We start from the raw sequence: 19,784 nt of genomic DNA, 5'->3' as shown, positions 1-19,784 counted from the left end.
GGGAGGGCAGCCTGGCAGGGGTTTAAATGTCTGGCTGGCTCCAAGCTCCAGTCAGTTTGAAGAGCAGCACAGGTGAGCTACCTGAGAAACTCTCTTCTGGCTCTGATTCCAGGAAGGATCCAGTGTGGTGTGAGACTCCTGCCCAGTGAGGAGCCCAGGATGTTCCTGAAGGCTGTGGTCCTGACCCTGGCCCTGGTGGCTGTCACTGGTGAGTAGGAGCTGCCACTGAATGGGGCTCCCTGGCAGGACCCATTTGTTACATTGAGTGGGCAGGGTGAAGAGTCTGAGGCCAAGAGGGGTGGACAATCTGAGGGCCTATTCCTAGCTGGACACAGGGCAGCCCAGTTGCTACCTGGCTCACAGGAGAGCTGGCCCATTCACAGCTGTAGGCCCACTGGCATTGATGATACGTCAATTTCACATGCCCCTGCTGGGAGGGAACTCACACCCCCCAATCCGGTCTGCAGCACAGGGATGGTGCTGAGGAACGAGGAAGGAGATTGGCCCTTATGACTTGCTCTGCTTCCCTCCTGCTCAGGTGCTCAGGCTGAGGTCAAAGCCGAAGAGGTGGCCACTGTGGTGTGGGACTACTTCAGTCAACTGAGCAACAATGCCAAGGAAGCTGTGGAACATCTCCAGAAGTCTGAGCTTACCCAGAAGATCAAGTAAGAGGGCCACAGCTTTCAGGGCAGGGCTACTTAAAGGCCATGCAATACACTGGTCATGCTGAGCTAGGAGGCAGAAGACTTGATGCCCACTGCATAGCCACTGACTCTCCAGGTGACCCTGAGGTCTCCTGAGCTGGAGTCCACGCATGCAAACGGGAAGGTTGGACTGAATAATCCCTAAGATGTCTTCCTGCTTACACTTTCAGAGGGCGACAAATGGCTACATCTTGGCACTGAGGCTCATGGAAGAAAGAGAGGGAGGGAAATGTTGTGTGAGCTGGGTTCTAACACATTCCAGAGGGCAGACCCCTGGGAAGTCACAGAAAGGGAGGTGGAATATTTGGGAAGCTGTGAGCGTGGGTACAGACAGGGAAAGGAGCACTTTGCGTTACTAGGAGACACTGGAAGAAGTCCAGAACATAAGACTGTATTAGAGAGTGTGGTCTATATCCGCCGGGGAGGACTCAGAGTCTACTCTTCACAGTCAGAGAGAGGAGAGCAGGCTGCTCGAGGTCACATGATTCTGAGACTCAGTCTCAGGAGGAGATCCAGAGATATAAATTCAGTGTAGTAACTTGGTCTATTACACTCCTTCTCTCAAATCATGATCCATCGTAGGGAAAGCCACAGGGGAAAAAAAAACGGGTAAATCAGCACTGTGAACACTCGCCTGTCCTAGGCAGGTGTGTGGAAAGTGAGTGCTATATCGGGAAACAAGGTCCTGGTGTGTGATGCCAAATGTAACCATCGGGCCCCTTGTGCTCTTTCCTGGCAGCTCCCTCTTTCAGGACAAACTTGGGGAAGTCAATACCTACGCGGGTGACCTGCAGAAGAAACTGGTGCCCTTTGCCACAGAGCTTCATGAACGCCTGACCAAGGACTCTGAGAAGCTGAAGGAGGAGATCCGTAAGGAGCTGGAGGAGGTGCGGGCCCGGCTGCTGCCCCACGCCCAGGAAGTGAGCCAGAAGATCGGGGACAACGTGCGCGAGCTGCAGCAGCGCCTGGGGCCCTACGCGGATGAGCTACGTACCCAGGTCAACACGCAGGCCGAGCAGCTGCGGAGCCAGCTGACCCCGTACGCGCAGCGCATGGAGAAGGTGCTGCGCGAGAATGTGGACAACCTGCAGGACTCGCTGACACCCTTCGCAGACGAACTCAAAGCCAAGATCGACCAGAATGTGGAGGAGCTCAAGGACCGGCTTACGCCCTATGCCGACGAGCTCAAGGTCAAGATCGACCAGAACGTGGAGGAGCTGCGCCGCAGCCTGGCTCCCTATGCACAGGACGCGCAGGAGAAGCTCAACCACCAGCTGGAGGGGCTGGCCTTCCAGATGAAGAAGAGAGCCGACGAGCTGAAGGCCAAGCTCTCAGCCAACGCCGAGGAGCTGCGGCAGAGGCTGGCGCCTGTGGCCGAGGATGTGCGGGGCAAGCTGAAGGGAAACGCGGAGGAACTGCAGCAGTCGCTGTCGGAGTTGAGCAGCCGCTTGGACCGTCAGGTGGAGGAGTTCCGCCGCAACGTGGAGCCCTATGGGGAGACCTTCAACAAAGTCCTGGTGCAGCAAGTGGAGCAACTCAAGCAAACCCTGGGCCCCCACTCGGGGGACGTGCAAGGCCACTTGAGCTTCCTGGAGAAGGATCTGAGGGACAAGGTCAGCTCCTTCTTCAAAACCCTCCAGGAGAAGGAGAAACAGAACCAGCCCCTGGCCCTCCCCGAGCAGGAGCCCACACAGGCCCCTCTGGAGAGCTGAGCTGCCCCTGGTGCTCACGCCCCACCCCTGACACCTGCCCTGCCCTGCCACCAGTTTGTTTGTCTGTCCCAAAGCAACTCTGGTACGTGCCTGAGGACACATGTCCTGTAGAAAGTGATACTACCTCTCGCTACTCAGTAAAATTTCTAAGAAACTAGCCCAGTCTGGTTGCTGAGTGACTTCTTGGTGTTGCTGGGCTTGAGGTGGGAAGGAGACCACTGCTTGGCAAAGCTTAGCAGGCGGCAGTAGGGGACACTTTAGGAGACACCAGGGCTGGGAGGTGAGGCTGAGGATGGGGTGTGCTGAGGGCAGGGTGCGGAGACGGGTGTGGGAGTGTGCTGAGGGGAAAGTAGAAAATGGTGACACACATTATCTAAAGATGAAATAGGCGATCCACGTATGTTCACTTAGCCAACAAATATTGATTTAGGGCCCACATTGTGCCAGCCACTGTTCTAGGCACCCGACAATGAGAAAAAACTTTTGTGGAGCATGAGTCTGACAACGTGCTTCACTCAGAGGGGTCCACTGAGGTAAGCAAGACATGGTCCCTGACTTTGTAGAGTTCATGGTACAGTGTGGGGAGACTGTCCCTCCTTGCATTAGTTCTGTGCCTTTAACTTGACTTATGTAAGTTTTGCTTTAGTCCACTCCACTGTCACTCCCATGACAAAATTGACTCATGCTTACTTCAGAAATCTCTTGAATGATAAAGCATGGTCTCCAGAGCTGAGGAATGAGGCCTAGAGACACAGATGAATCCTGGGCAGTCGCCCTCACATGCTGTATGCTCAGCCCAGGTGCCTTCTGCAAAGCGGCCTTCCCCTTCCTCTCTGGGGCGGGGTGGCCCACTAGGGTAGAGAGCAGGGGAGGAGGAGCTGGGGCCCAGGCAGTAGCAGCCTCTGGAGCGGGTTTTCTGTCTGTCCTTGGAGATGCAGAGACTCCCTGAGGAGGGAGCCTTGAACTTCGGAGAAGAATCAGTCCAAGCTTTGTCCTAAATGACTTATATCCTGGCTGTTACCCCTGACCCCAGGTCTACAAGTCCAGCTTAACACCTCTTTCCTTCCCAGAGTGGGTTCAGGCCTTTCAGGGCTTTGCGTATAGACACTGAGAACATGCCCTGGGGGCCCTGGGGAGAGTGTTCTGAGGTCTCCTCTCTCCATCTCTCCCTGCTCTCAGGACAGTGGCCCCATGGGCACAGTCTGGTCCAAGCCTGCCCTGCTCTGGCCCGGGTGCCGCCTGAGCACCTGATGCCAGCTGGGAAGCATTCTATTTGGGAACCAGGCAAACCTGACTTTGAATCCTGGCTTTCTGCTGACTATTGGGTTTTGGGGAAGATTATCTGACCTCTTTTGGAAGATAGGAATGATAATGCTGAGCTCACAGAGTTGCTGTGGGGGTTTGGTGAAATGGTGCACAGTGGTCACTCAACACAGTGTTGGGCAGAATAAATATGCACTAACTATGTCCATGTTGATGCTGCCACTACTGTAGCCAGCAGATGCCCAATCAATGTGATTTCCTCTTCTCGCTCACCCTTATCCCCCCCTCCCCCCCTGATGGCAAGTCACATGCTCTATTATAACATGAGGCCACCAGAACTGGCCAAGGCAGACCCCTAGACCTTCCTAGCTCTGGCTATCACTCCCACACTTCAGGTTAGTAAGACTGCTGCCACCACCTGCACACCTGGCCCACTTGCAGGGCAGGAACCTACCTGTGAAAACACCTTGACAACCCACCAGGCACTTGGAGGTTTACTGGCTAGTTTTAGGAAAGGGCCAAAGAGAATAAGTCACTAAAAGGAAGTAGGACAGAAGATGAGCAGATTTCTGAGTGGGTCTGAAAGCTTCTCACCTGAGGACCACCCAGTTGAGCACTGCTTCCAGGATCTCTGAGGCCTCCGGGCCTCCCAGAGCCTGGTCCTTAGTGTGAGTCATTGATAGTTTCCCCCACTGCCCACCCAGAGCCCTCTTGCTGGTCTCTGAGGGTCCTGCCATGGCCCTGGTCCCACTGGATGAGACTACCTTCTCTTTCCTACACCAACATTCCTCACGTGGCCTTCAGTCTCCTGGGTCTCTGACCTGGCCGATGTTTGCTGGCAGTGGCATCACTCCTGGCTGCCCAGCCTCTGAACCCCCCTTGGTTTATGTGGGGAATTTCCCACTTAGGAGTCTTGCTGAGTGTCAAAGTCTGCCTCCCATGAGAGACACTAACAATGCCAGCCTCTTGCCTCCTGGCCTCTCTACCTCTAGGATGTGGCATAGGGCCTGGGCTCAGAAACCCCAGTCTCTGAATGAGGAGCTGGTGTACAGGAACTGAGAGCATAGGGGACTCTTTCCGGGATGGGCAGGGCAGTGGGGCAGCAGCAGCCAGTTTGCAGCAAGCAGGAGGCCCAGCCAGGGTGGCACTGCTGTGGCTGCCAGGCATGCTGGGTTCTCCTGGCTCAATGTGGCAGCAGTGTTGTCCCCGCAGGGCTGGTTTTGTGGAGTGATCATGGCCATGCTTTTCCCTTCCTTTCCCTTATTCTTGTCTATTTTTCAAACCAACTGCTGCAGCTTTCCTCATAATTTCCAGAAATGTTTGAGTAAACTAATTTTTTTTAAATTTTATTTTATTTATTCATTTTAGAGAGGAGAGAGAGAAAGGAAGAGAGAGAGAGGAGAGAGAGACAGAGAGAGAATGTGGGGAGGAGCTGGAAGCATCAACTCCCACATGTGCCCTGACCAGGCAAGCCCAGGGTTTCGAACCGGCGACCTCAGCATTTCCAGGTGGACACTTTATCCACTGCGCCACCACAGGTCAGGCGAGTAAACTAATTTTTGCTTTTACATTCCAGAATAAGTTTCTGTGGCTAGCAGTTCAGACCCTGACTTGCCTTTTCTCTCTTGAGGTGGCTTCTCCTGCTGGGGCCCTTGGAAGCTGTACCCCATCCCTGACCTGTCCGAAGTCAGTCCTATTGATTTGTCTGAGATACACTTACTAGTCCTCATTAGGGCTGGTTCTACCTTCAGGGAAGTCCGTCTTCCTTTTTTTTCCCAAAGCTCGTCTTTTGGCTGTGTCTCCTGAGCCTCAGTCAGCGGAAGGACATCTCTAGCACCTAAGGTAATCAGACAGCTGAAGCCAGGAAATGGCTGTGTTGTGCTCAGCTTGGTCAGCTGGCTCTAGTCACCCTTCTCAGACATGCTTGACACTGTGTCCAGGCCTCCCCTGAAGACCTGAGTTCAAGAAAAATACCCTGATTTGGTTCAGGGAATTTGTTTATTTATGAAATATCTGAGATGTTTTAAGAAAAAAAAAAAAGCCAGGTCCTGAATATTATTCACCATAGAACCCCATTAAGAAACACGCATGTGGCCCTGGCTGGTTGGCTCAATGGTAGAGTGTCAGCCCGGCATATGGAAGTCCTGGGTTCAATTCCCAGGCGGGGCACACAGGAGAAGTGACCATCTGCTTCTCCACCCCTCCTCCTTCTCTCTTTCTCACTCTTTCTCTCTCCCTGTCCTGCAGCTATGGCTTGAATGGTTTGAGCAAAAGTTGGCTCCAGGCACTGAGGATGGTTCCATGGCCTCACTTCAGGCACTAAAATAACTTGGTTGCTGAGCAATGGAGCAGAGGCCCCAGATGGGCAGAGCATCATCCCTGAAGAGGGCTTGCTGGGTGGATCTCAGTAGGGGTGCATGCAGGAGTCTGTCTCTCTGCCTCCCCACCTTTCACTTAAAAAAAGAAAAGAAAAGAAACACACATGCATATTTGTATGTGAATGTGTAAGGATGAAAAAATCAGTTAATTCAATAGCTAGACCTAGAATTTCGCTTAGAGAGAGAGTTGTATTTGGCAGTCCGTGCTGGCTGCTGAAGTGGGAACCCTGAGAGGACTATCTGGAAGGAGTCCATGAAACAGAGATGGTTTTAACTGTTCTGTACTGTCCCTGAGTGGTAGTGAATAGTGAGTGGGAAATGACGGGAGGTCACAGAAGGGAAAACAAGAAATAAAATAGGAGGGTAAAGTACCCCCTCCCAAATGATGGCCGATGAAAAACGTCTAGTGGTAGAAGGTTGTAGAACTTTTAAATGCACGGCAGGCAATAAAGCTGACACTTTGTGCTAAGTGCTTTAAAAAACTATGGTAAGCCCTGGCCAGATAGCTCAGCGGTAGAGCATTGGCCAGCGTGTGAAAGTCTTGGGTTCAATTCCTGGTCAAGGCACACAGGAAAAGCTACCGTCTGCTCCTCCCCTCCTGCTCTCCCCCTTTTCTCTCTTCTCCTCCCACAGCCATGGCTCAATTGGTTCAAGTACATTGGTCCTGGGCACTGAAGATGGCTCCATGGAGCCTCTGCCTCAGGCACTAAAAATACAGTGTGTCTGTAAAGTCATGGTGCACTTTTGACCGGTCACAGGAAAGCAACAAAAGACAATAGGAATGTGAAATCTGCACAAATAAAAGGAAAACTCTCCCAGTTTCATACCTATTCAGTGCAGTTCGATGTGGGTTCATGCACAAATTTTTTAGAGCTCCTTAGGTAGCTATCCCGTATAGCCTCTACAGACTCATCACTGACTGATGGCCTACCAGAACGGGGTTTCTCCATCAAACTGCCGGTTTCCTTCAACTGCTTATCCCACCGAGTAATGTTGTTTCTATGTGGTGGCACTTCATTATAAATGCACCGATATTCACATTGCACTTTGGTCACGGATTCGAATTTAGTGAGCCACAGAACACACTGAACTTTCCTCTGTACCGTCCACATCTCGACTGGCATGGCAATGGGCTGCTCCGCTGTATACATGGTGTTACGTCATCATCTGCTCATGCACACATGCTGCCACATCATCCTACAGAAACTGGGAGGGTTTTCCTTTTATTTGGTGCAGATTTCACATTTCTATCATCTTTTGTTGCTTTCCTGTGACCGGTCAAAAGTGCACCATGACTTTACGGACACACTGTAGCTTGGTTGCAAGCATGGCCCCAGATGGGCAAAGCATCAGCCCCAGATGGGAATTGCTGAGTGGATTCAGTCTGGGCGCATGTGGGAGTCTGTCTCACTATCTCCTCTCCTCTTACTTAAAACAAAAACAAAAACAAAAAAACTATGATACAGGGGTTCCTTGGATTATGTATGACACAGTTCTGTTCCTATGACAGTGATGTAGCCCGAATTTTGGTGAACATAAGTTGAAACACACCCTAGCCTAACACAAATGGAACACTTGCACTTTTAACAGTCCAAAATGGCGTAGATAAGCTACTGGGGACACCAACTCCTTCACTCATATGCCACATTACTGAGGTCGTTTATCACGCACAACCAATTTTGCCCACATAGTCTGTAAGTATGACACTAACAGCATAAGCTGAAACACTCACATCTCAATTTCTTTTAAGTTTTTATGGAAGTGATTGTCATAAACTAGAAACCTCATAGGTTGCAACTATTGTAACCCAAGGACCCCCTATACCCATTAAGTGATTCTCCATTACCACTCCTCCACTGACTGCAGCCCCTGTTCATCTCGAATCTACTTTCCGTCTCTACGCATTTGCCTCTTCTAGAAGGTTCAGGTAAGTGGAATCGTACAAGGTTTGTCTTTTTGTGTCTGGTTTCTTTCACTTAGCATGTCTTTAAGGTTTAGCCATGTTGCAGCATGTGTCAGAATGCCCTTCCTTCTTGGTTGTCCATTCATCTGTCCATGGATGCTTGGGGAGGGGGGTTGCTTCCATCTTTTGGCTATCTTGAATAATGCCGCTATGCATGTTGGTGTAGCGATCTCTCTTCAGGTCCCTGTTTTCAGTTCTTCTGTGTATATACTCAGAAGTGGAATTACTGGGTTGCATGGTAGAGCTTTTAATTTTGTGAGGAACCTCCATATTCAGATGCATAAGTTTATATTCCCACCAACAGTACACAAGGTTTCATTTCTCCCTGTCCTCTCCAATACTTATTATTTTCTGTTTTTGTTTTTGTTTTATCTTTTAATAATAGCCATTCTAATAGTGTTACTAGAAATAAGACTGGCCTATGGCGGCGCAGTGGGTGGACCCTGGGCTTGCCTGGTCAAGGCATATACAACAAAGAAACAATGAACAGCTAAAGTGAACCAACTATGAGTCAATACTTCTCACTTTCCCCCCTCCTCTCTTGGTAAAAAAACAAAAACACATAGAAATGAATGAATGAATGAATGAATAAATGAGTAAATAAATAAATAAATAAATAAGCATTCACCAGAGTTTCTCCAAGCTCCAGTCATTACCACCTGGCAAGACTGGAGTACTCGCATGCAGGAAAAACACACACTTGGAGTCCACCTTGCTGTCAGGGAAGGGTATTTTCTGGACTCCAGGTCAGCCCACACCAATACCTCCCAACTGTTCCTCCAGAGCTCAGCACAATTTCAAGTCTGAAGCTCCTCCAGTTACTTCTAGCTTCTAGGTAACCCGGCGATAATGAACTCCGCTGGGTTAGTGTCCCAAAGAGAGTCTCAGCGAGCACCAGTGTGGGCCAGGCTGAACCACTAACCACACCCTGGCACCCATCCCCAAGGTTCAAGGTCAGAGTCCTCTGAGAACGTCAGAGGGGTCATTTACCTCTGAGGAATGGCCTGATTAGCGAGAGGAGAGAAAGCACAACAGGGCCAAAGGAGGGGTCTGGGGCTCACCCTTCTCTTGTACCCACAGGGACTCACTGCTGTTGAGCTTTGGTCCCAGCTGGGTCAAAACAGCTCTGTGTTTTGGGACGCTGTGTCCTTCTGGTGTTATCTTAGGACACCCTGTGCTTCCAGGAGGGGGAGCACAGGCAGCGAAGGCTCTGGAGAGAAAAACAAAGGTGGAGTGTTCTGAGTACTTCTGTGTCTGAGAGCCCGAAGGGCGGGACCATGGTTATCTTGCTGTGACGACAGGCAGCTAATAATGGAGGTACACAGTTAGAGACCATGTCAGAGAAGTGAGGATTTGTGCTGCTCGTTCTGAGATGGTAGATTGGTGATTCTGTGCCTAAAGAAATAGGTGATTCTGGGCCTAGAAACAAAATCACAGGACATTGGGATTGGAAGGAACTGTCGTGTCTCAGTCCAATTCCTTTGCCATCATCTCTAATAAATGAGTATAAATCTACACTAACAGCCTTGAGGTCAGGCACCCTACTTTTTTATTCATCACTGTATTTACAGAGTGTGGTAAACAGCCTCCAAGATGCCTCCAGGACTGATCCTCATCTTTAGTATTCACACCCTTGTGTGGTCCTTCTTGTATCCCTCTTGTAAGAGGGCTGACTTATGTAATCTGTAGGCTATTTTGGAAGTCATAATATGTGACTTCCACGGATAGATCTTTAGGACACTGAGGCTTCCACCTTGCTTTCTCTTGGATCACTGATGCTGAGGAAAGACAAGCACCATGTTTTGAGGACACTCAAGCAGCCCTGTGGAGGGGTCTACATAGAAAGAAACTGCAGCACCAACTTGCCAGCCATAGCAGTGAGCCACTTTGGAAACAGATTCTCCAGCTTTGGTCAAGTGTTCAGATGACTATAGCCCCCAGCCAACATTCTGTCTGCAACCCCACAACAGACTCAGAACCAAGTAGCCAAACCAGTAATCCACAGAAATTGTGAGAGTTCACATGACACTAAATTTGGGGGTGGTTTGTTATGCAGCAAAAGCTAACAGTGCCTGGCAAATGATCACCACTCAATTGCTGACTGAATGAATCATCCTTAGTGTTGAACACTCCACTGACAGATAATTTACCATCTCTCCAATTAACTGACTTTTATCCTTAGATAATTCTGTTAAAGATTACAATTATAGGCCCTGGCCGGTTGGCTCAGTGGTAGAGTGTCGGCCTGGCGTGCAGAAGTCCCGGTTCGATTCCCGGCCAGGGCACACAGGAGAAGCGCCCATCTGCTTCTCCCTCCCCCTCTCCTTCCTCTCTGTCTCTCTCTTCCCATCCCGCAGCCAAGGCTCCATTGGAGCAAAGATGGCCCGGGCGCTGGGGATGGCTCCTTGGCCTCTGTCCCAGGTGCTGGAGTGGCTCTGGTCGCAACAGAGCGACGCCCCCGGAGGGGTAGAGCATCGCCCCCTGGTAGGCAGAGTGTCCCGCCCCTGGTGGGCGTGCCGGGTGGATCCTGGTCGGGTGCATGCGGGAGTCTGTCTGACTGTCTCTCCCATTTCCAGCTTCGAAAAAATACAAAAAAAAAAAAAAAAAAAAAAAAAAAAAGATTACAATTAATTATACTGGTTCTCCATAAAGCTTTGGTCTTAGTTTTACTCCTCTTTTGAACAAGACAATAACTATAATTCATTTCGTATACCTTCCACCTAAAGGAAACCTACCCAGAGACTCCTTGCATGGAACCCCAAACTTTATGGACAAAATTGAGCCGGGGGGTGCCTCACTTCACAGCAGCCTTGGGATGTAGAACCTTGGTGCTTTCTGAGAATGCAAAGGTCTTGCATATCTTGTTTATTCTTGTATAGTCAGTGCCTAGCACAATGACTAGAACTTAGTAGGTGCTCAATAAGCATTTGTTTAAAAAATGAATGAATTTGACATTCCCTTTTTTTTTTCCAGTTGTACAATATATGTATGTTCATCGTTACCAGGCAATGCTGAATTGTTTTCCAAGGTGATCTCATTGTTTCTTCTTTATCTCTTTCAAGAATAGGAACTTCCTGAGCAGGTTTTCTACTTTTCTGGTCTTTTCTCTCATTTCTCCGATCTCTGCTTTCCTTTCTGGAAGATTTTTTTGTACCCGCTATTCAGGTTTTAACTTTTGAAAATATGTTTTTAATTTGCAAGAGCTTTTAAAAAATATTCTGTGAACGTTCCTTTACCATATCCTGTTCTTATTTCATCAGTGTTATATATTCTTTCAACTCTCTGATGATAGTATGACGTTTTTAAGTGTTCGTCCTGTATCGTCTCAGTTTTCTTCAAGTTCCTTTTAAAAATGTGTTTGCTTGTTTTGGTCTCCCTTTCATGTTAGGATCTTTCCTCAAATGACTGGTAATCTATGCTTGTCTGCTTAAATTAAAGACTGTGGACATTAAAGCCTATTTAAAGCTCCAAGTATTATGAGCTTTACTGCTGGGTGACCCACTGGAATGTTTAGTTGGGGTACACCTACTGAAAAAAATATTTAGGCCTTTCATTTTCAGCCGGTCATGTTTCTCTAGGAAGTTCTCCCTCCCTCTTCTGCCTGGAAACCAGTGTTCGGGTGGGGTAGAGAAGCAGGGTGGGGCTCAGCTCAGCATTCAGAGGGCGCACTCTGATTTAATTTCTCTGTCTCTAGGACAGAATCTCTGTCCTCAACATGCTTGGCATCCTTCTTCCACAGATCTTCGGTCTTTCCCTTTTCAGAGAATAAACTTTCAGTTTTCCACCATGGTGAGGAAGAGGAGCTCAAGCTTTATTGGCTTTTTTTTTAAAAGAAATACATCCCATATATGTTCTTTTTTATTTATTTTTTCTTTACAGGGACAGAGAGAGAGAGTCAGAGAGAGGGATAGATAGGGACAGAGAGGAGCGAAGAGAGATGAGAAGCATCAAATATCAGTTTTTCGTTGTGACACCTTAGTTGTTCATTGATTGTTTTCTCATATGTGCCTTGACCATGGGCCTTCAGCAGACCGAGTAACCCCTTGCTTGAGCCAGTGACCTTGGGTCTAAGCTGGTGAGCATTTTTTTTTTTTTGTATTTTTCTGAAGCTAGAAACGGGGAGAGACAGTCAGACAGACTCCCGCATGCGCCCGACCGGGATCCACCTGGCACGCCCACCAGGGGCGAAGCTCTGCCCACCAGGGGGCGATGCTCTGCCCCTCCGGGGCGTCGCTCTGCCGCAACCAGAGCCACTCTAGCGCCTGGGGCAGAGGCCAAGGAGCCATCCCCAGTGCCCGGGCCATCTTTGCTCCAATGGAGCCTTGGCTGCGGGAGGGGAAGAGAGAGACAGAGAGGAAGGGGGGGGGGGGTGGAGAAGCAAATGGGCGCTTCTCCTATGTGCCCTGGCCGGGAATTGAACCCGGGTCCCCTGCACGCCAGGCCGATGCTCTACCGCTGAGCCAACCGGCCAGGGCCTGGTGAGCATTTTTTATTTTGCTCAAGCAAGATGAGCCCGCGTTCAAGCTGGCAACCTCGGGGTCTCGAACCTGGGTCCTCGCATCCCAGTCCAACGCTCTATCCACTGCGCCACTGCCTGGTCAGGCTTTACTGGCTTTTTAAATAGTTTCAACCAATCTTCCTATTAGACAACAGCCTCCTCACTCACCTCTACTCTCCGTAGTCCCTGGCGCTTCCAGTTCAGGGCTGCCGCACTGTGGCTGCACAGGCCACGCTCTGCACAGTTCTGAGGGCCCCTTTCTCACACTGTGCGTGCTATGGAACTGTCTGTTATATACAACAAATTCCTGGTGTTGAGTTTTGAGAAAGGGGAAGCTATTTCTCACATCTGGGGGAAGTGTGAATTAGCCCCAGATGTACTACAGGTCCTTAGCCATTTACAATTTCAGTGCAACAAATCAGCTTGGGGCTCATCTTTCCCCCACTACCAATTTAGGACTAGCTTTCTCAGGCCTGCTGAATTCATTGCAACTGGTCTGTCTGCTTTCTAGCTTTCAAAATTTTGCTGTGGTCTTTCTTCCATTCTTCTTGTCCATATATGGCTACATCTTTTCTAAAAAGCTCTCTTCACTACAGTTTGAGAGAGTTCAGAAATTAGATATATGCACTCAATTTGCCATGTGTATCTGGAGGTTTGCAAAAGTAGCACAGATTGAAGCCTTGGTAGTGCGCTCATTTCTCTAGAGCCTAGGCCACCGGTTCTGACCGGCCCAGGAGGTCTTCAGTATTATTGTAAGGGGTTTGTGAATAGTAATGAACCTGTCTAACAAATATTTTTTAATTTAAAATTTTCTGTTGTAACCTGACCAGGTAGATGGTGGTGCAGTGGATAGAATGTCGGCCTGGGACACTGAGGACTCATATTCAAGGCCCCGAGGTCTTGGGCTTGAGTGTGGAATCATAGACATGATCCCATGGTCACTGGCTTAAAGCCCAAGGTCACTGCCTTGAGCAAGGGGTCACTGCCTCACCTGGAGCCCCCTGGTCAAGGCTCATATGAGAAAACAAACAATGAACAACTAAAGTGCTACAACTGTGAATTGATGCTTCTCACCTCTCTCTTGCAAAAAAAAAAAATTCTATTAAGGAAATTACAATAGAATACATACATGTAGTTATAGAAATGTTCGCTGCAGTGCTGTTTATAATTTTAAAAATTAAAAAGACCAATGTGGGCCTGACCTGTGGTGGTGTAGTGGATAAAGTGTCAACCTGGAAATGCTGAGGTCGCCGGTTCAAAAACCCTGGGCTTGCCTGGTCAAGGCACATATGGGAGTTGATGTTTCCAGCTCCTCCCCCTCTTCTCTCTCTTTGTCTCTCCTCTCTCTTTCTCTCTCCCTCTCCTCTCTAAAATGAATAAATAAAAATAAATAAATAAATAAAAAGACCAATTTACAAGAAAAGACTATTAAATTATGTTATGTGTATATTAATCTCCATTAAAAGTCATATTGTAAATGCACATTTATTTATTTATTTTAAAATTATTATTATTAAACTTAATGCAGTGACATTGATAAATCAGGGTACATATGTTGAGAGAAAACATCTCCAGATTATTTTGACATTTGATTATGCTGGATACCCCTCACCCAAAGTCAAATTGTCTTCTGCCAACTTCTATCTGGTTTTCTTTGTGCCCCTCCCTCCCTCCCTCCCTCCCACCCCCTCTCTCTCCTTCCTCACCCCATCCCTCCCACCCCACCCCCTGTTACCATCACATTCTTGTCCGTGTCTCTGAGTCTCATTTTTATGTCCCATCTATGTATGGATTCATATAGTTCTTAGTTTTTTCTGATTTATTTATTTCATTCCGTATAATGTTATCAAGGTCCATCCATGTTATTGTAAATGATCCGATGTCATCACTTCATATGGCTGAGTAGTATTCCATAGTATATATCAGTGTTTTTCAGCCAGAGTGTGCCACGGCACACTAGTGTGCTGTGAGACATGGTCATGTGTGCCGTGGGGAAATTAAACATGGGTCCCCAAACTACAGCCCGTATTCCGGATACGGCCCGCGGAGGCTATTTATCCGGTCCGCCGCCAGCTGCCTCCATCCGAACATAAACACTTCCCTCACAATCCCTCCAGCTATCAGCAACAGGAAGAGTGGAGGCACAGGGACGGCTCACTGACCAATCACCTTCTAGGATTTATTCCGACCACTAGCGATGAACCAATAGTAGGCCACCTCTCATCCACACCCAGGAAGGTCCCCGCTGGGGCTGCCGCGCACTTGTCATTGTTTGGCCCTGGCAAGTAGTTGAAGCTGCTACTCCTCCCCATGGTCCTGATTTCTAATCCTGGTCAGGACTGGAGATAAATGTTGCCACCACTAGATGAAGCCTCAGCCTCAGCTGGTTATGTCTATCCTGATGGTGTATATAGATATTTGACCTTTTTCTTTTTAAAAGAGGCCCCGCAGAGGGTGATATACAATGCATCACAATGTTATCTATATTGTATATGGCCTCCTGAAGGGTTATCTTCTTAAAGAGCTCAAAAACAGACAGAACCAAGGTCCCTGCACCCAGCTGACCATGGGATTTGAACCCACAACCTCAGAGAGAACTCTAGTATTTATCAGAATCCTTACCTAGAAAGCAAACTTCTCAATCTGACAGTAGAGATGCTCTGAGGACTTATGATGTTACACAAGTACCCAACATTTTCTAAAATTGATTTTGTCCAGTCTCTATATAGAGTATTTGCCAAATTGATTTGAACCCACAACCCTGATGAAAGCTCCAGTATCTATTAGCAGGACTGTATATATGAGGGGATACATGGGACTGTATATATGAGGGGTTACATGGGACTGTATATATGAGGTTACATGGGACTGTATATGAGGGGATGTTACGTGGGACTGTATATGAGGGGATGTTACGTGGGACTGTATATATGAGGGGGTTATCCTTTTTTATTTAACTTTTTTTTAATAAATGTAATTTATTTAAAGGACCTCTGCCAGGCATGTTTCACTCTTGTGACTGTTTGGGATCTCAGCAAGATGAGCAAGTGACAGTGATGGAGAAGTTTTGAGAAGGGAAAATGCAAATGCCGAACAGGGCCCTGGACAAAATTCTGACCCAGATGAAGGCCCTAGTATGAGTGGTTGACAAAAGAAAAAAGACAAGACAGTGAGCTTGAGGCAATACAGAGAAAGCTATCTTTCATTTGGATTTACTTTCACTGGGGATGAGACAGCACCGTCTCTGCTGTGCTTGGTGTGTGGTGAGAAGCTTAATAGCACCATGGTGCCAAGCAAGCTTAAACGCCTTCTCCAAACAAAACACCTTTCCATTCCAAATAAGCCAATGGACTATTTTGTACGCTTATGTACAAACAATGAGAAACGGGCAACTTTTTTGAGAAAAACCACAAAGGTAAACAAGAGAGCCCTCAAAGCTAGCTGCCTTGTTGCTGAACTCATAGGCCAAATCAAAAAAGTCCCATACTGTGACAGAAACATTAATACTGCCAGCTTGGAAAGCCATTGTAAATGAGATGCTTGGCCCTACCGCGGCCAAAGAGATAGCTAAAGTGCCTCTCTCAGATAACACAATTGCCAGACCTATTGATGACACGTCTGCGGACATTGAAACTGTTGTTTTGGAAAAGGTGCACATCAGTAAGAAATTTGCCTTGCAACTTGATGAGTTGATGGATATTAATGGACATTGTCAGCTCTTGGCCAGCGTGCATTTTGTGGATGGAGAAGCCATTAGAGAAAACTTCCTATTTTGCAAGGCACTGCCAGAAAAATCAACAGGAGAGGAAATATTTCGTGTCACGTCAGAATATCTTGATAAAAGCGGGCTTACATGGGAAAACTGCACAGGTGTCTGCACTGATGGAGCCGCAGCCATGGTCGGGTGCATCAAAGGCTTCTTAAGTAGGGTCAAAGAAAGAAACCCAGATGTTATTGTTATGCACTGTTTTTTGCACCGTGAGGCCCTCATTGCAAAGACCTCACCAGCAGATCTAGCTCCTGTGTTGGATGATGTTGTGAGCATAGTGAACTTTGTGAAGACATGACCTTTGAGATGTTGCTTATTTGCGTCTTTGTGTAAAGAAATGGGAGTGGAACATAAAATCTTATTGCTCCACACGGAGGTCCGGTGGCTGTCGCGCGGCAAAGTGCTGGACCGTGTGTGTGAGTTGCGAGAGGAACTTAAAGTATTTCTGACAAATGAGAGGTCCGATTACTCAAAGCTGCTTGCAAGTGATGAGTGGTGTGCAGAGCTGGCATACCTGGCTGATATATTTCATTATCTGAATGAAATGAACACACAGATGCAAGGCCGAAATGAAAACCTGCTTACAAGCACTGATAAAATGAACGGATTTCGTTTAAAGGTGCAGCTCTGACAACAACATATGCAGTGTGGCAACCTTGAGATGTTCCCGCTCACCGAGAAACAGCATGATAGCAACACTGCTGCAAAGTGCGAGGTGATTGGCAGACATTTGAAAACTCTCGAGAAGGCAAGAAGGCGTTGTCATTTTATTTCTCTTCAGCCTTCACAGAATGCCTTGACTGGGTTAGGGGCCCATACAGCTCAGTATCTGTTGCTGGAAAGGACATGACTTTAAAAGAGCAAGAGGAACTCATTGAACTGAAACAAGATCGTGGTTTAAAGCTAAAGTTTGCTGATCTTCCTTTGGACAGTTTTTGGTTATCTGTTGCCAAGGAGTTCCCCATTTTGGCCAACAAAGCTATTTTGATATCTATGTGAGCTGAGCTTCTCAAGCTTGACTGTGATAAAAACTAAAAACAGAGAGAGACTGAGAACTGTTGAGGAAGAGCTTCGTGTGTATCTTACTACCATTCCTGCCAGGATATCCCTTTTGTGTTCATCGAAACAGGCCCAGGTTTCACACTAAGTGAGTATAAATACACTTAGAAACTATATTATTAACTATATGTATAATATGTACTGTGTTAGAGTGTCATTTTGTGTCATTTCGGTAGGTGGTATGCCCCAAGATTTTGTAAATGTAAAAAATGTGCCGCAGCTCAAAAAAGGTTGAAAATCACTGGTATATATGTACCAAAGCTTTTTAATCCACTTGTCCTCTGACGGACACTTGGGTTGTTTCCCGATCTTTGCTATTGTGAACAATGCTGCCACAAACATGGGGTGCATTTCTCCTTTTGGAGCAGTTCTATGGTGTTCTTGGGTTATACTCCTAAAAGTGGGATAGCTGGGTCAAAAGGCAGTTCGATTTTTAATTTCTTGAGGGATCTCCATACTGTTTTCCACAGAGGCTGCACCAGTCTGCATTCCCACCAGCAGTGCAGGAGGGTTCCCTTTTCTCCACATCCTCGCCAGCCCTTATTCTGTGTTGTTTTGTTGATGAGTGCCATTCTGACTGGTGTGAGGTGGTATCTCATTGTGGTTTTAATTTGCATTTCTCTAATGATTAGTGATGTTGAGCACTTTTTCATATGCCTATTGGCCATCTGTATGTCCTCTTTGGAGAAGTGTCTATTCATTTCTTTTTCCCATTTTTTGATTGGATTGTTTGTCTTCCTGGTGTTGAGATTTACAAGTTCTTTATAAATTTTTGTTATTAACCCCTTATCAGATTTATTGTTAAATATGTTCTCCCATTGTGTAGTTTGTCTTTTTATTCTGTTCTTATTGTCTTTAGCTGTGCAAAAGCTTTTTAGTTTGATATAGTGCCATTTGTTTATCCTGTCTTTTATTTCACTTCCCCTTGGAGATAAATCAGCAAATATATCGCTGCGAGAGAGGTCGGAGAGCTTACTGCCTATGTTTTCTTCTAAGATGCTTATGGTTTCACGACTTACATTTAAGTCTTTTATCCATTTTGAGTTTATTTTTGTGAGTGGTGTAAGTTGGTGGTCTAGTTTCATTTTTTTTGCAGGTAGTTGTCCAATTTTCCCAACACCATTTATTAAAGAGGCTGTCTTTACTCCATTGTATTTCCTTACCTCCTTTGTCAAATATCAGTTGTCCATAGAGCTGTGGGTTTATTTCTGGGTTCTCTGTTCTATTCCATTGATCTATATGCCTGTTCTTATGCCATTACCAGGCTGTTTTGAGTACAATGGCCTTGTAGTATAACTTGATATCAGGAAATGTGATACCTCCCACTTTCTTCTTCTTCTTCTTCTTTTTTTTTTTTTGTATTTTTCCAGAGCTGGAAACGAGGAGGCAGTCAGACAGACTCCCGCATGCACCCAACCAGGATCCACCTGGTATGCCCACCAGGGGGCGATGCTCTGCCCATCTGAGGCGTTGCTCTGCTGTAACCAGAGCCATTCTAGCACCTGAGGCAGAGGCCATGGAGCCATCCTCAGCGCCTGGGCCAACTTTGCTCCAATGGAGCCTTGGCTGTGGGAGGGGAAGAGAAAGACAGAGAGGAAGAAGAGGGGGAGGGATGGAGAAGCAGATGGGTGCTTCTCCTGTGTGCCCAGGACTCCTTCACGCCAGGCCGACGCTCTACCACTGAGCCAACCGGCCAGGGCCTTATTCTTCTTTTTTAAAATTGCTGAGGCTATTTGTGTTCTCTTTTGGTTCTATATAAATTTTTGGAATATGTGATCTATATTTTTGAAGTATGTCATTGGTATTTTAATTGGTATTGCATTGAATTTATAGATTGCTTTGGGTAATATAGACATTTTAATGGTGTTTATTCTTCCTAACCATGAGCATGGTATATGCTTCCACTTGTTTGTATCTTCCTTGATTTCTTTTATCAATGTTTTCTAATTTTCCGAGTACAAGTCTTTATTCTCCTTGGTTAAATGTACTCCTAGGTACTTTATTTTTTTGGTTGTAATAGTGAAGGGGATTGTTTCCTTAATTTCTCTTTCTGACTGGTCATTGTTAGCGTATAAAAATGCCTCTGATTTCTGAGTATTAATTTTATATCCTACCACTTTGCTGAATTCATTTATCAGGTTCAGTAGTTTTTTGATTGAGACTTTAGGGTTTTCTATATACAATATCATATCATCTGCAAATAATGATAGTTTTACTTCTTCTTTTCCAACTTGAATGCCTTTTATTTCTTCTTCTTGTCTGACTGCTGTGGTTAGGACTTCCAGGACTATGTTGAATAAGAGTGGTAAAAGGGGGCACCCCTGCCTTGTTCCTGATCTTAAGGGGATTGCTTTTAATTTTGCCCATTGAGTATGATGTTGGCTGTGGGTTTGTCATAGATGGCCTTTATCATGTTGAGGTATGTTCCCTGTATTCCC

The 19,784-nt window shown here is 46.9% G+C and overlaps 1 protein-coding gene across 1 annotated transcript; it reads left to right on the top strand.

Annotated features, from left to right (window-relative positions):
• Positions 1-41: 41 nt before the first annotated feature.
• On the top strand, positions 42-2,573 carry APOA4 (apolipoprotein A4). Its single transcript, XM_066245327.1, has 3 exons — positions 42-208; positions 539-665; positions 1,444-2,573. Exons 1-3 carry the CDS (start codon positions 160-162, stop codon positions 2,414-2,416), a joined length of 1,149 nt encoding a protein of 382 aa, XP_066101424.1. The 5' UTR covers positions 42-159; the 3' UTR covers positions 2,417-2,573.
• Positions 2,574-19,784: the final 17,211 nt, after the last annotated feature.

The sequence above is a fragment of the Saccopteryx bilineata genome, chromosome 1, assembly GCF_036850765.1.
Source record: "Saccopteryx bilineata isolate mSacBil1 chromosome 1, mSacBil1_pri_phased_curated, whole genome shotgun sequence".
NCBI classification, from domain to species: Eukaryota; Metazoa; Chordata; class Mammalia; order Chiroptera; family Emballonuridae; genus Saccopteryx; species Saccopteryx bilineata.
Note: the sequence above shows the minus strand (reverse complement) of the source record. Positions and strands in the feature narration are given on the sequence as shown.